The 16569-nt window shown below is 40.9% G+C and overlaps 1 protein-coding gene across 8 annotated transcripts in view; it reads left to right on the top strand.

Annotated features, from left to right (window-relative positions):
• The window catches only part of prdm16 (PR domain containing 16), a 169493-nt gene that overhangs the window by 51665 nt on the left and 101259 nt on the right, over positions 1 to 16569 (top strand). For all 8 annotated transcript variants that reach the window (XM_080295666.1, XM_026155237.2, XM_026155239.2 and 5 more), the window contains exon 2: positions 5781 to 6244. In XM_080295666.1, coding sequence (XP_080151792.1) covers positions 5781 to 6244 — 464 coding nt within the window. The remainder of the gene's footprint in view (positions 1 to 5780; positions 6245 to 16569) is intronic.

The following is a 16569-nucleotide window of genomic DNA, read 5'->3' as shown; positions in this document are numbered from 1 at the left end:
GTTTGTTATTGATTCTGAGGCTCAGTTTAAAATAGCTGATTTAGGTGGTCTCGGTTATTGTGACATGTAAATGTAAAGGGTTTTGCTTAGTTTTCGCTGTTAAATCATGTGTAGACTATTCACTGTTGTTTGATTCCTTCTTTTCACCTTCTTCTTTTGCACTCAGTATTCTTCCTGTTTTATCCACCTCCTTTCTTCCCCCTTCTCCCTCCTCTCTCCATACCCACCCCCTGGGTGATGTTTGCAACTCAATTTGGCAAATGTAACTCAATATTGATTATTATTAATATTTATCATGTTTGTGAACATGTTTTCCTAGTGCTATTAATCTGCCCTGTTAATAAATGTCTGCAGCAGCCTGGTCCCCAGGGTCCCCTGGGACTACAGGGCCACCACACACACTTATACACGCACACGCAAAAACACACCTGCTCTCAGCTGCAGGAGGTTGCCTGCTGTCTCCTACTTGCCTGGAGGCTTGATCTCAGTGTATACACACACTCACACATGCACTTTATTGGAGGATGGAATGGCTCTGGGCTGCTCAGCACAAATGACACATCAATACATCAGCCATGTTGTATTGATGCTACACACAAACATAAAAATGCACACTCACTCTCTCCATTCTGAGCTGCAGTGACCAAAGTCTTCTAGCCTTATAGTCATAGACAGTAAGTGATGAGACTCAGACAAAGAGACACCAATATTAAAGTAAATGTTCTAAATTCTGCCAAAAAACAAGGTCATTGGGTCAGGATGCGTGGATTTGAACCTTTTAAGAAATGGGAATTAAATTTCAGTTTTGTTCCCACGATATTTTAGTCGTGTTAGCGCTTAAAGAAATAAAAACCACCTACTTTTTTACCACACTTTTCGTCAATGACATAAGCATTGTAAACTGTGGCTTGTAAAAATGCAAACTTAATAATAAAATAATTAAGTCCTATAGTTTGAGTATCTTATTGCTGAGATTGTTGCAAAGCAAACAATCCCAGTATATGTTGCTGTCGGATAAATTCTTTATTATAGTTATTATTGTTATTGCGTAATTATCTGCAGCATTACATGAGCAACCCTGTGGAGGGGAAATGGGCCTTCAGATGGTGCATTGGCCTTTTTCTCTCTTTCTTTTTCTTTCTGTCTTTCTTTCCTTCTTACTTTCCACCTATTCCAAAGTAGCTGTGTTGTAGTTTTAAGTGTTGCTTGGAAATGCTCCCTGGTGCTTTTACAAGGGGAAACAGTGTGGTGTTCTTGCTCGGAGAGGCTTTCTCATATTGTAGATGATCGTGCCCCCAATGCTCGCTCACTAGTTCCACCCACATGGAAATGCACAAACCTTCTCCACTGAATGCCCTCCTTTGGCCGCCTCGTCACATGCTTCCATTTACACGTCATTTTGGATATATGGTACCCCAGTGTCACTGTGGAAAAAATCCCTATTGTACACTTTTCTTTCTTTCTTTCTTTCTTTTTTACTGCTCACTCTTTCTACCTTTTAATTTGTCCCTGTTTGATTTTTTACAGCTGCATCCCTCCTGTTTTAAATAGGGAAGTGGGGGTGGTGGGTGGCGGTAGTGGTGGTGGTGGGGGACTCTCTTTGTGAAGACAAAATCATCAAAAGCCTTACTAAAAAGGAACAGGTACCAATATTGCTCTGTAGCCCTGTGACGCAGCTAAGTGGGACCACATTGACACAATATAGTGGCACAGGCAGCAGATTACACTTGGCTTTGCACACTGCCCCACATGCACACAGCGCTCCCACATCAAAATGTTTGGTCATTTATTGCTCAACCACCTAACTATTTTTCATATCTGTCATGGTCCACACAGTCTCCCTCTGCCTTGATTTTTTTAAAAATGTTTTCATTCAGCAGACGATCTTTTCCCCCCATATTTGGAGTCTCTGCTGAATTTTGCATAGTTTTGCCTTTCCCCTGGATATTGTCTTTTCATCAGTGGCTGGCTTTCTTTTTGAATTAAACCAGATCAATTTACGGCCAGCCAAAAGATGCAGTCTCTGTGTGTACTGGAGAAGGCAGTCAGAGAAGTAGGATGTGTGTGCTTTATAATGGCCATCAATGGGACACACACACACACATTTTTTTCCTCTCTCTTTTAATGTTATCATAGCCACAGCCATGACCTCACCATGCTGCTTATACACCTGGCTCTGAATAATCGGGCTATTTTTGGCATCTGTTCTATCCTGTACTGTGCAGTTCTTTTTCTGTTCAATATGTGTATCCCTTCCTAACAAGAAAAAAATGCACCTTTGAGCAACAGCTTTACAAAGATTTGTAATTTTTTTTTATTTTCACTAAAGGCATGACTGCTTACTCTGCAGGAAATTAGCTGGTCTTTATTATATGCATTAGCTCCTTTCTCAGAATTCGTGTATGCCGTCAGTGTTGTTTCCTCCTGCTCTTCAGACTACATCGATAATACCGCTCAGTCCATATGCCACAAGGCACATGTGTTTGTGTGCGTCCAGGCAGACGGCAGAAAATTACTCCAGATCTCTATCTTTATGCATTTAAGTCTAGAGTGCTCTGATTAAACACAACCACAGAACAATTTGCCTTTTGCAAGGCCCTCCGATTAAACCGCTGATTTTCAGCACCGTGTCAAGTTATTTTGCTATGGCAACGCTGATTACAATGTTATCAGCATTTCATATTTTATTATTTTTATTAAAAAAAAAAATCCTCAGTAGCTTCTTCTAATCTTGAACGGAAAGAACATGTTTTCTTTAATATCTTGTGCTATTGTTGTTTCCTTGTTGTTGCAATAAATAGTTGATGGTGTCAGATGTGTACTTTAGGCTAGTGACTGTAAATGCTATATCGGTGTCATATCTTGTTCTTTCCCTTTGACATGTAGTAATTATGAGATATCATCTTTACCTACAACACCATCTGATCTCTTGCGCATGTGTTTTGAGTACAGTAACAGCTCCTTCAGTTGCAAACAGATGTGTGTTTGTGTGATACCCCGCATCTGTTCATACGTGCCCTAAAATCTTTGTTATTGCAAGCCATGCTACAAAGCAAAGAGCTCCGTTTATGGCATGCATTTACAATTTATCAAATAAATGGGATGCCTTCATGTGGCCTGTGCCTGGCTCTCAGGCAGAGCAGAGTAGTTTTCCACTGGAATAACAGCCGCTGAACAAGCAGCCTATTGTAGCCATGGCCAGCACCGGGACCCCCAAGGTGCGAATTAATGATTGACCCCTGATGTAATCAGGATAAATAGCTCCCCGTAAAAGAGAAAGAGATGGCGTAGGGGAACAGAGAGAGAAAGAACAACATAAGGAGCCAGGGAGAGGAAGGCACTATCTGGCCTGGGTGTTTTTTAAGAAGCCCTTAGGGAGGTGAACCTAACATCTCTTTCTGGGACGTTTGAGACCCAGAACTAACACACAGCTGTTTAAAAGCAGCTCAGTCATCAGTTGCTGGACTCTTTGTCTTTTCCTCTTTGTTTTCTTTCTCACCCTTCGACTTATGAGCCTGCTTTGTTTTCTCATTTGCACTTTCTTTTTTTCATCATCAGTTGAACATGGTATTACAGAATGGCAAAGAACATTCGTCTCTGGTCTCACATGCTTTAAAAAAAATTGTTTTCTTTTTAGGAATTAACAAAGTTACGACTGAAAGTTGAACATGTTTAATATCACACCGTGTGGTTTACTGCACCATGCGTCTCACAAAAGATGTTTTGTTCATTAAGATTAAGAGGAACTTTTATTTTTCTTCCCTTCTCTTTGTTACTCAATTATTTGACGTGGCGATCTGTGCATTTTGTTGTTCATAGGGGCTCTTAAAGCCAAATGGTATTTAATAGATTTTCCGAGGCTGTCTCTCAGCTTGTCAAAATTGCTCTCAATGGGTCAAGTGCCAGTGAGAGTGGGGGAGTGAACAGAAAGAGAGAGAGGGAGAGACGGAGTGAAAAAAAAGTTTAACAGTCTGAAAACACTTTTGATTGTGTGGAAGGAGCAGCAGATAGAGCTGAGTTATAAAACTTTAATTGATCTGTGAAAAGTGGAAGCTACTGCTGGCTCACATGTTCCAATGCTTAATTGCATGCCTGGTCTGAATCCCCACGAAACAGTGATCATTAAAAAACAGGTTTCTTTCCAGTCAAAATCACTGGGATGACGCAAAATCACTAATAAAAGGCTGACTTTTACTGCTTCAGCTTTATGTGATAAGTTACCCAAATGTATGTGGACAAGCTGCAGGTTTGCCAGGCTCTGAAAAGCCCTCGTCACATGCTTCCAAAGTTTCACATTTCGCATTTTAAAGTTGCATGTCTAATTACAAGATAGCAAAAAAAGGTAACCACTGCACATTGTGTGCTTTTCTACACTTTCTGTAACAACAGTTTTGTTATTTGGATTCCCTAACAGCATATTCTGCCTGTATTTCTCTGCCTTTCTGACCTGACATAACACAGAAACAGCATTTTAGAATGAATAAACTCACGGAAATAAAACATCCCAATTGTTAATTGAATTCAACTTGCATCATTTTTAAAATTAAAACCTCTCATTACAAAATAATATACTTCCACACACTAACAAGCACATTTTTAAAATGTCATGTTACAGCTCCAGTTAAAACCTGGGCAGCGACGACAGGCTTGGCAGCAGGCTAGATGGAGGTTAGGAGAGGGGGAAAGCGCTTGATTGGAACCACTCCTGCTGTAATTTTGGGCCTAGTTGGCCTGCTGATTGCCAGTCCCTGTGTTTAGATAGTAAAACTGCAGTGGTACTTTGACTTAAGACACCAGGACTGTCTAGAGAGGGATAACAAAAAGACGTGTATAGGTGTGCTTAAGAAAACAGAGACACAAACAAATAGGTACAGATCTGTTGAGGGCTGGATTGAAAAATGTGCATTTATTTCATATTTGTAAGCTTTCTTCTCCCTTGATGCCATTGGTCCTGATTCAAATTCCAATGTTATGCTATTTACAAAGGAAAATTATTACACATCTTAGCTTTACTAAAAACTTGATATGCCGTACTAAAAGGCCTCTACTCAAAAACAGCCTAAGGGAATGATACTCACCAAAAGGCTCTAGTGCATACAAACTTTCATTTTACATAATAAATGCCTGAATTATACAGTATGAAAAACAAAATCATGAAATTTGAAGTTACCAAAACCATACTTGCTGTTCTTGTTTTCACTCATGTCAGAATGGTGGGATCCTGGAGCGCCGGCACAATCATGTTGTCAGGTCTTATGTGAAAATAATAATGGGCGACGAGGCCCAACAGGTCAATGATAGATATAACGAATTATTTGTAAGATGAGTCCTGGCAGGACGTGGTGACCATGATTAAACTGAGAACTATTCCCACGAAGGACTTGGCCACTATCTCTGTGTTTCTGGCTGTTCTCAGATAACCTCTGGAAAATCAGTGAACTAAGCATTTTGTTGCTGAAGCCAGTCAGATGGATAAGTATGACTTTCTGAGGACCACTAAATTTCCTCATTGTGCTGTGTGGTTTGCCGACAATTTAGAGGTTAGGACATTGAAGTGCATTTTGTAACTTAAGGCCAAGAACTCCTTGCATGCGTAGTATGCCACTGGGTTTGGAAATATGATTTACAGTATTTCAATTTCTGTCTTCAATTCCAGGGAAGCTATTCACATAGATTTATGGCTAAAACCAGATTTTCTCTTCCCGTCTATATAGCTGGCATGGAAATCCAGGAGGTTACACATCCTTTGTGACATCTCTGTGTGTGTCTTTGTCTCGTAGATGACAGTGAGCCAGTGGACAGCATGTACGACACAGAGGCTGATCTGCCAGGTTTAGCGGCTGGCAGCGGAGGTGGCGCCGACAGCCCAGAAGACGACGCAGAAGACGGCATCATCAACATGTCCCCCTTGCCCTCACCGACTCCCTCCCATCCAAACAGCAACCACCACCACCTGCTACACTCCCATATCTATGCCTCCCACCACCACCATCTCCACAACAATAGCAGCAGCAGCAATGACCAGGACTTCACCACACCCAAGGAGGGCTCGCCCTATGAGGCGCCTGTCTACATTCCTGATGACATTCCCATTCCCAGTGAACTGGAGCTGCGGGAGTCCTCTGTGCCCGGTGCAGGTCTGGGTGTATGGGCAAAGACCCGCATAGGTGCTGGTGAGAGGTTTGGTCTGCACACCACAAAGCATCATGTGGCCACAGGCAAAGACAGTTCCTTTGGATGGGAGGTAGGAACTATCACAGGTTCTCTGTGCAGTCATTATAGTTGCTGTTCTTTTAATTAGTTTTATTTTATTTCACATAAACTGTGGGTCCCTTTTAATCCGCTACTGGTAACGCAGTACAACACAGTAAGACACGGAGCTAAATAGAAGTGAAGAAAGTAACTAAAGCAATGAGGCACTTTTCAGATTTTACATTTCCTCAAGAGAATCTGTCTCATCACCATAGATGCCCATTCTGTTTCCATCATGTGTAGGATTGGACCTCATCTTTGATTGTCGCATACACTCAAAGTCATACGCACACAATACACTTATCCAGAATTCCGGCAGAGCAACGTAGCAATGTCAAATGGAAAAATCTGGCTGATTAGCGGTGGTATCAGCTTTTCTGGGCGTCGGTCTGAAGCGAGCAGACTCATTTGGTCACGGCATCTGATATGGAAATGGAAGAAGCGTGGCCCAGTGCGGTGGCGGCATATTGAACTATTAATTTTCATTTCAACATGACATTAGAGGATATTGAAGTTGCTTCAGTAAGCTCATTAAGGGAAAAAAGAAACTCCTGGTCTCTGTCTCTCTCCGTCTCTGTCTCGCTTTCTCAAATGCCTAATTAGAGGTGAAATATGCTGGCCTGCTTTTCGTTTCACTGACTCCTTGACTGTTCGTTTTTCAGGAGGACGGTCATTCACGTAGTCTCATATTACATTCATACATAACAAAGGATAGAAGCTTGGACAAGTTAATCATTGGAACATCATTCTGAAAAGGGCAGGATGTGATTGAATTGGACACCAGCAGCTGATGGGCACAGTTAAAAAAACTTTAACCAACAAGGCAGGGAATTTTTTTGAGAATGTTGCCGTGGTTTCATGCTTTATACTATGCAATACATAGTTCAAATGTTAAAACTCATGGCTCATGTTGATAAAATACCGTCAAAAAACCAGTCAAATGAAAATTATGTAGATAAATTAACAAAAAAATCCCATCATAGTTTCAGTCTGAAGAAGTCTTTTTTTCAGCCACGTTTTCTTCTCACCAGTTGTAGGAGCATGCAGACGATTAAAACACTCAGGCACACGCTATGTGGCAGTGTGCCAGGGTGAACATATTCCTTTTTAAACTTTGTATTATGGCCAGCCATTTGGGGTGCAAGAGGCTTCTCTCCAAAAGCTACACACTCCCCACAGCGCTCATGTTTTCTCTCAGTTTTCCCTCCTCCTTCCTTTTTTTCTCCCCGGACACCCGGCTAATGCATATTCATCAGCATAGCTTCAGCTCTTTTGCTTTAGGACGAGGCTGACTTAAGCTCTAAAGAGAAACATCCACACGTCCCCACCAAAGTGCCCTGGCAAAAACACTCGCACCTGGCCTAAAAAAAGGAAGAAACTCAGCAAATTTTACACTCTGTCTACTCCTTTAAAATTCAATTCAATTTTATTTATATAGCACCAAATAACAACAAATGTCGCTTTATACTGTACAGTAGATATGAGGAACATACAGTATATCTCAGCATGTTGAAGGATATTACAAAGATAGTTTTCTGTTCATTTGTCAGTTTCAGTTTCATAAGCCACCCTGAAAGGTATGTATGCGAACACAGCCAAGACTCAGCTGATGCTGGAACGTTTTGGCGTTTTGTGACATTTTCAATATACTCTTTCTAGATCAGTATGCATGTTGCTATTAGCCTGAGGTCAGTTTTATTTCTCTTCAAGGTAAAATCTTTGATCTCTGCCTCCCAACCTGTCAAAAGGGAACAATAATTCCATCTTCTCTTCTTTCTCCTTCTGAATAGCCATTGGAGGACTGACCCTGGCTCAGGGTGTATTATTTTTTAAAGATATCCTGTCTGGGCTGTGGGCTGGAAATCTTCAGAGGCTCTTCTCTCCCAGACTCTTATCACAGATAGTCATAACAGTCAGCCTGTTGATAGTCATCAACAGACTCCCTTAGGAGTCCCATACACCCCATTTCTCCCCCCTTTCACCATCTACTCATCTACTGCCCCTGGTCTTAGACAAATAGACAGCCGAGGGAGTGACAGAACCTTGGCTAAGTACAGAAAGATGTAAGTGGACACGAGAAGACTTGATGCTTTTTGATAGAGGGAAACCGTAAAATGCAAAACCGAAAATGTTTCAAACAACATCAAAAAGAAAGAAGAAAACAGAGTGTTCATTAAAGGTCTGTTGTGTGTTGTAACAGTCCCCTGCCAAAACACAGTGATGTGCTATGAGAGATAATAGGAGAAGTCACCCGAGACCTTTGTGTGTGATAGTATCTAACCAAGACCTCATATGTTAGAACTCAGCAGGTACTGTGACAATTTAGATCAAAAGCTGAATGTAATTATCAGAGTGATTATCTTTGCATAACTGTGCTTCCACTTTATCTAAAAATTAGTAAATTCATGATGTTGGGTGAACCCCAAAGGCACCACCGCTCCTCCCCAAAACAATCTTGGTTTCTTCTTGATGACAGCCTAATTTTAAGTTATAGAATTATGTAAAACTCAAAGGATATTGATTAAACTGTAAGTGAAGCCCTGTCAATCCTAAGAATACAAAATTGCTAAAATTGCAGTCACAAGGTTTTCACCATCAACAGTGATATAATCCATCTGCAGCAGCATTGCTGCATCCAAAACAGCTTAAATACACTGTCTACATTTTTGTGGATTTTTGACTTTATTTTTTATTTGTTCTTTTTTACTAAGACTGGCAATAACTCATCATGTTGGCTTTGTAAGCTCTGTGGTCTACCAGTGAACCCAAACAGCTCAGTCACATGCTCGATGCTTTAGTGCTCTCTGGATCGCTGAGTAAAAGCTTAAGATGGGTGCAGAGAAACACGGAGTAATAGAAAGAGAGAGTGAAAGGTTAGGAACAACAGAAAGAAGAAAGGGAAAGGCAGAGAGGAAGCCTGCTATTGTCTGTCCTGGGGCACTGGGAACTGGAAGAGGTGTTAACTCAGACTCATTTTAGTGAGACGGACAGCTCAATCTAAGAGCTGCTTTGCTGCAGGCCATGGCCATTCTCTTCTGTCTCAGATGCCCTCTCTGGGCCAGCACTGAGTCATCCATTTAAAAACCATTATGCTCCCCCTTTAGCTAAACATGATAGAACGCCAGAGCCCCAGGTCCACCTTATGTGTGTGTGTGTCTCTATCTGGTTGGGTGTGTAGGACTGCTAACCCCTGAGGATAGGAAGGCAAGCAGAGAGAGGCAAGGCCCACAGAGAGTCCAGTGTAGGGATCTAACTGTCAGAGCGACTGCTGCTATTATCTAACTGGTAGATTGGCTTGACTTGTCTATTGATAGAGACATGTCGCCATACAGTAGCTGGAGGTATTGTGTTCTTCACTGATTGGCACTGACTAGACTGTATGATCATACTCCCGTAGGTGCTCAGATGGCAGGAGGCATATGGGCAACACATCTGTGGTTGTTTTTGGCAGCCACGCATGTTAATAAAAAATTTACATTTACTATAGAGCTAGGAAAGCTACTAACAGTGTTTCATATAGAAGTCAAGAGATAAAAGGTTAAAAATGCAACTTGACTTTGGTCTTTAGGGAAAAAAAATACATAAAATCAAATCGCTGTTTGTATTATGAACATTTGTTAAGAAAACAAACCGTGCGACCAAGCCCTTTCAGTGTGATATTAATGGTGTTTGCACATTCTCCTTGCCCTGTGATCACTGGGCGTATCTTTGCACCTCTGAATCATGGCTTTTAAAACTCACCTATTAGGTTTGTCTTTTCTCTCTATCTTTTGTTTCTCCAGATTGTGCTTGCTATCTCACCAAGTTTTTGCGTGAAGGTCACACATCAAACCTTGCAGCACATTCTCACCAACTTTGCGAAGACAGAGTCATTTGCTTGTCTGTTTGCTACCATTTAATGCTCATGTAATTAGCTGTTGTTGATGTTCTGGCTTATTAAGTTTAAGGGATTTAAATATTTCACAGTGGAATACATTAAAGAGGATTATTGTGCATTTTTACATTTTGATATGCGCATTGATGCTGACCCTTTGGCCAAAGTCAGCGCATATGTTTTGACATATAGAAATGTGTGCTTTAGAGTCCATTTAGTGGACCTTGGGATGACTTTGTTGCCAGGCAAACTTCCTTCTCCCTGTCCGTCATTCTTTTTCTGTTTACTTTTTGTGGGGTGATTTTCCATATCAGTATCATTTATCCAGTGATGTGTGGAAAGAGGTGAAAAGAATGCTAGCTCTTCTGTTTAGCCAGTTATTGACTTAGTGATAGGCTAAGTCTTCTGGCGGGCACTATAATGTCGCCTACGTCCTACGTGACAGATACCCATCCAGCTATGGCAGGATGTATCTCCCTCACCATGTGTCAGGCACTTAATAAATCGTGTCACAGCTCACTTCTTTATTGTTCATAACCTAATCGCTGAGCTAAGCTAAGACCTTCTTTTCAAATGCTTTGGAGGAGAAGTCCTGGCGCACCCTGACACTTATCTGTCCCGACCCACTTCTTGTGTCTTGAAGTGTTTGCTTGGCTTTTGTGTTTTGCCCGAGGAGGGCAGATGGCCAAGTTCTTATGCCCCACAGGGCACTCAAGGTGCAGTTTGCAGCTTGTCTGATCTGTTTGCCTTTCACAGGAAGGTGTTCGTTATCTTGATGTTTACCCTTAAGGTGACTGGCACTGAGCTGATAGAGCAAAAACTGCCTGACTCTACCTGAGGACAGCAGACACATCAAGCAAAAGGATAATGTGAGTGTCACGGCACTTGTAAAGGTGTGAAGGTGGTTTATTAAACACAAAATAAAAATAGACAAACGACAAACAGAGAATGAACTAAACTATACTGGGAACAACTAACTACTGAACACGAACCAGAACACGAACCTGAAAATGAAGGAAGATAGATGATGGTATATGATGGTGACCATGTAGGTTATTGTCTGGCAACTCTTCATGTAAATATATTCATTATCATGTCTTTTAGTTATCAAATGAAGACCATGCTCAGAGAACCATGTGGCCTTGAGCTGAAAGTACTTCTTAGCTGGAATAATGGCAGACCATGTTAGCTTCATCTCCTCAGATTTTGCTTTGTTGGAAAGTAAAAGGGAGTTATATTTTTAAATTTCACATCCTAATAACTCATCAAGAAAAATAGCCGCTAATATCATACAGTTATGAAGCTAGTTGTGACTAACATCTTCTGTCTTACAACAACTATTATCAATGCATTTTGGGGAAACTAAATTTTACACAGCAATGGCACAAAAAACATAAAATTATTCATTAGAGACTACTGATTCTAGATTAGTTGTAAAACACATATTGTTGAGTTTTGCTACATTAAATCTTTGCCAAGGATCTCTAGTAATTATTGTTATTTTTAGAAGAAAGTATTCCCAACATTTAATAAAGCAGTGAAAAAAAAACATAATACTGAATTTTACTGCTGTAATTAAAAATAATTGCAATATTGAATCTTTTGATCCAAGGAGTGTTATTAAAACCTCAAGATTCTGAAAACTATACATATATACAAAAATTGCACACACAGTTTTCGTGATGCTCATATGAAATCATTTGTTAACATAAGGAGTTAGTTTAGCACACGTGCCTACAGTCCCACATCATAATGAAAGGGATATCAATTCTGTGGTTTCTAATAACAGTATTGACCAACACTATGTGGTTTTCTGTCGTCGTTATTTGACTTTGACAGAAACCCCAAGTTTACACACGGAGCAAAAACACCAAAGAGAGAGAGAGTGTAACACCACAAGTCCTGGGCCTGTGCTGTAATATCTTCCATTCAGATTCATTTTATGTAGGTTTTAAACATGCCATTAGCCAATTTAATCCAATTTTCCCAGCTTTCGGAGCACTCCAATGGAACAGATTCCGTCTAATATTAAACATATGGTATCCGTTGCCCCTGGAAACGCCACAGCAGAGCAGTTTTTTTTTTTATAGGGACCTGTTAAAGACAAGCCTCCCGTGTCCCAGTGCAAACCATTATCAGTTATGTTCAATGAACATTGTAATTGATAACGAGGAAGCAGGGCAGCAAATTAAATGTCAGGTTTGATTAGAAGCCTGATGCCTTATCATTTGTTCATAACTCGTTGCCAACATCTGTTAATTAGTTAATAAATTAATCAGCTGGGCTCAGATGAAAAGTGGACGGGCTCCTGAGGAAGTACACAGGGCAAAGTCATCTATCTTTGAAGGAAGTAGAACTCAACAAATATTGTCTCAGGGATTTGGACTGTTTTTACTTGGTCACTGGTTTCAGACCTCAGCCACTTGAGCCAAGCAGTCTCAGTGGATCCTCTTGTTTGCCTGAACAATCTCCTCACACATTCACACCACAGTGCTATCTTTTATTACGTGAGGCTTCCTTTTGCAGTCATGCTTTAAACTTTAATTCAAAAACCCTCACATCAGGGCATCAGTAGTCTGTGGTCAAGCACAGGTAACTGCCGTCCAATCCTCTCCTGCCCCGCTCTTTCACTGTGTTTTCAGAGGAACCCCATCGTTCATCATTCCTCCGATGAATAGTCCCATCAGTTACAGCCTCGAGGCAGAAGCAGACAATGACACTGTTCTTTGCTTCACTGGAAGATGATGACATTTGTCAAATGCTGTTTTTGTTGGTATTTAGAATTACGCTCTTTTAAAGAAATGGCCTTCTGTGCTTTCAGAATTTTTGCTTGTCTACAGAAGACGAGGTGCGAGTCCTCCAATGCGAGACCATTGCTGGTTCAAGATCACTCACTTTCTTTCATTTTCACTCACTTTCCCCCTTTCTTTTGCCCTCTCTCTCCATTTAAATCTCAATCCCTTATGCTGCTTAACATTTCTGTGACTCAAGCTGGAGGTGGTGACCTAATAATCAGGTTCCCGTGGCTGTTGTGATTACCATTTTCCATAATCAGATACACAACATGGCCCAAACGCCTTAGCTGTAGGAATACTTATTTTCATTAGCTTCTTAAGGCTCCTGTGCTGTACTGTAGACCTCGGTGCATGAGAAGTCAGCCTTGGAGGAAAATGAAACACACAGCTGTGCCTTTTAATTACTTTTTATTAGGTGCAAAGACTAGCCTTCTACACAGTGTGTGTCTTTGTCAGAGTTAAACAGGAGTATAAAGATCCCTCATAAGCATATGATTGACCATAGAAGGAGATGTAGGACTCATATTGACCAGTAATTTCATTATGAAATTAAAAAAAAAGGTTCAGTTAACTTTTCTGTTCTCTGGTTTTGCAAGTGTTTTTGCTTTTAAAATCTTCAGAAAAATATTGATATTAGTCTGGGTATGTAATGCAGTGTGATTTAACACATATATGTACAGCCATGAAAACTGTACAAAACTACGTAGTAATACATCCACACAAGCATAAAGAGGCAGAGCCAGGTTAAAAAAAAACCTCCAAAGTTTTTCTTTCCTTTACTCAGTTACGTAGCATAACAGGGTAGAGTTAGAAGCAAAGCACCATGACGACATTAGATCTGAAAACAGTGTTGAATTATTGAAGTGTCAAACATGCTCGGACTTCTTTACTTTGGAAAGTCTCTGGAATGACTTCGGTGATTTTTTTTTTTGCTCATTTTTTCCACTACTGTCATTTAGAGCAAGACCCGGCGTCTTGTCAGCATGAGACAACATGGAGGTTTTGACAGAATCATGATTTATAGGCACCTGTTCAGTGCGTCTTGTGCATGCAGATGTTCATGTCCACATTTCTGTTAATTATCTTGGGCACTGGTCCATCCTCCTAAAATCACAATTCTCCCAGTAAAGACAAGATCCCCTAAGCAGTTTGTTTTAACATCTTAATTTAGTGTGCGATCTGCTGTCAAGATGACAAATAACATTTCAAATAGAGGGTTCTCAGACATTTAATTGATAATTTTACCCCCTCATTTGATTTATTTGCATTCTTCTGAAAACCAGTCATTGTAAATCTCGAGGTTTGTTGTGCATTATGAAGCTCGAGTGCAGTTGTGTGGTCGTTAATGTTTCTTATTGTCCTCATCTGAGAGCAACTAAACAAATGTAGAACAGACTGAAAAGAGCTTAGACATGTATTGTTAAATATTGAGTGATTTGCAGCTAGAAATGTTTATGAAGGAACTCCCTGCTTGTTTGTCTGGTAAATTTGGCCTTCTTTAACCAGATTGATTCATCATGGCTGAAACCTGAAGAAGGGTTGGTGTTTTCAGTGAGCGTGAAGACAATCAGCCACGTGAAATTAAATGTACTTATAAAGACACTTTTACTTTCATCAGTTTTTGAGGTCGAAAATTGTTACCAACAGAGGAGCAGACACAGAAATAAACTGCAAGTGGAGCTAACAAAAAAATAAGCAAATGAGCACAAATCTGCTGAGTTCTGTTAGCTGAGTTCAGTTTGGATGTCTGCAAAGAATGAGATGTAGCTTGCCATCACCAGTGTGTGAATGTGTGTGTGAATGGGTGGATGACTGGATATGTAAAGCGCTTTGGGGTCCTTAGGGACTAGTAAGGCGCTATATAAATACAGGCCAAGAAAGGGAGGCTGAAAGAGGCTAACTTGGCTTGTGCAAATCTTCTTAATGCTCCGAGCGGTGTACTGCAAGCCCCTTGGTCCTCCTGTCCTTGATAAATGTCATATGATTCTGCTCTGTGCCACTCTGTCTTGAGAGGAGGTGACCTGATGTCGGTGCAACTGGTACACAGTGGTACCGAGCATGCCACCTCAGAAGGCTGGATAAAGAAAACTGCAAAGGATTCTGCTTCTCTGAGACGCTAATAGGTCTGAGCCATGTGAAGTTAAGCAATTATGCCAAACAACAGAACAAATGCAAAGCACTGTCATACTGCTGGAGTTTGGGACTGTGTGGCCTTAGGTGCACATAATACCAGCATTCAACTTACAGGACAGTCATTTGGAATTGCAATCTGTCCAGGTTTAACTACTTCCATAATAATAAAACATTCAAATTTTTAATACGATTAAACAGGTGATTTAAAAAAAAATAGAGAGAGACTTATTATATAATGTTATGTTTGCTTTTATTTTATTGAGTTCTTTGTGTTTCTGGTGACAAAGCTTGCTCCCCTCTGCTGGCCGAGACCTCACAGTGGCACTTTCTGATGCCAAGTGCGAGTGTTTATAATGTGCAGCTGAGCATGTTTCTTCAGAGAGAGTGTCAGACTTTTTACTACTGTAGAGACACATACAGTGTGTACAGTGCAAGAGCATGCCAACTAATGCACAAAGCACTCACACATTTTTCACATATGCACACGAAGCTTACCAAACTACTCAAGTAACACAAGTCAGCACTTTTCTAACCCTTAGTCTTCTTCTTCTCCTGTGGAGTGGGCTGAGTGGGACAGGAATCCCACCATAACTTGTTTTTTTTTTTAACACTATCCGTTCAATTTTCAGTCACCCCCTTTTTTTGTTGCTTTACACCTAATTGTGTAAGTTTCACATCTCGTGTTGAGCAGTACACTTAAAACACTTATGTCCAGTTCTAATGCTCACAGGTAGGAGACTGCGGTCTCCTTTTACATGCCATTGTACTGTCGAGTGTTAATCTCTGTGCTTTCATGTGCTTTTATGACAAAATACACGACACGCTTTAATTATACCAAGATTACACACTCAGATCTTTTCTTTTGTGAGTCATTGATTTTTCAACCTTCTTTCTCAACCTTACATGGCCTCTCGCGCTATTTCTCCTCCTTTTCTTTCTGCTCCATCCTCCTCTTTTCCTGCCCTCCGGGGTCCCAGTGCTTCTAATTCGGCCTTATCAGTGAAGTAATTTAGCTGCCACAGCTTGGGTTTCTGTCGCGCGGCGAGTGGCCCCATTGTCCTGCCCTGCTGTTGCTGAGATAAACCTTCAGATTGAACAAAGTCCGCGCTGACCTTTACAAACTCCCAAATCTCACAGTGTATACCCCTCCAACAGAGATTCTCTCTACCTCAAGGCCTTTTCTTTGGGTGGCAGGGCTTTGGACACATCAACTGGGAGGAGGAAGGTGAAGGAGGGTGTGTGCGTGGGTATGTGTGTGAAAGAGTGAAAGTGTGTGGGGCTAGGGTGGATTGAGTGAGCGTGAGATGGACAAGGGAGAGGGATTAAGATGGCTGACTGAGCCTGTCTATATTTCCAATAGCACTTCGCTCTAAGAGGAAGGCAGAGAATAGAAAAAATGCACTGCAAACAAAGCATTCAAGTGTGCATTTTACAGACTCCTTCAGACTGATGAAGGGAGCTTTGAAGAGCAACATTATCTGTCCTTTGTCCAATGCAAAAATATGATTTCTCTTT

The sequence above is a fragment of the Astatotilapia calliptera genome, chromosome 20 (genome assembly GCF_964374335.1).
Source record: "Astatotilapia calliptera chromosome 20, fAstCal68.1, whole genome shotgun sequence".
Taxonomy (NCBI): Eukaryota; Metazoa; Chordata; class Actinopteri; order Cichliformes; family Cichlidae; genus Astatotilapia; species Astatotilapia calliptera.
The sequence above is the reverse complement of the archived record's forward strand: the minus strand, read 5'-3'. Positions and strand labels throughout refer to the sequence as shown.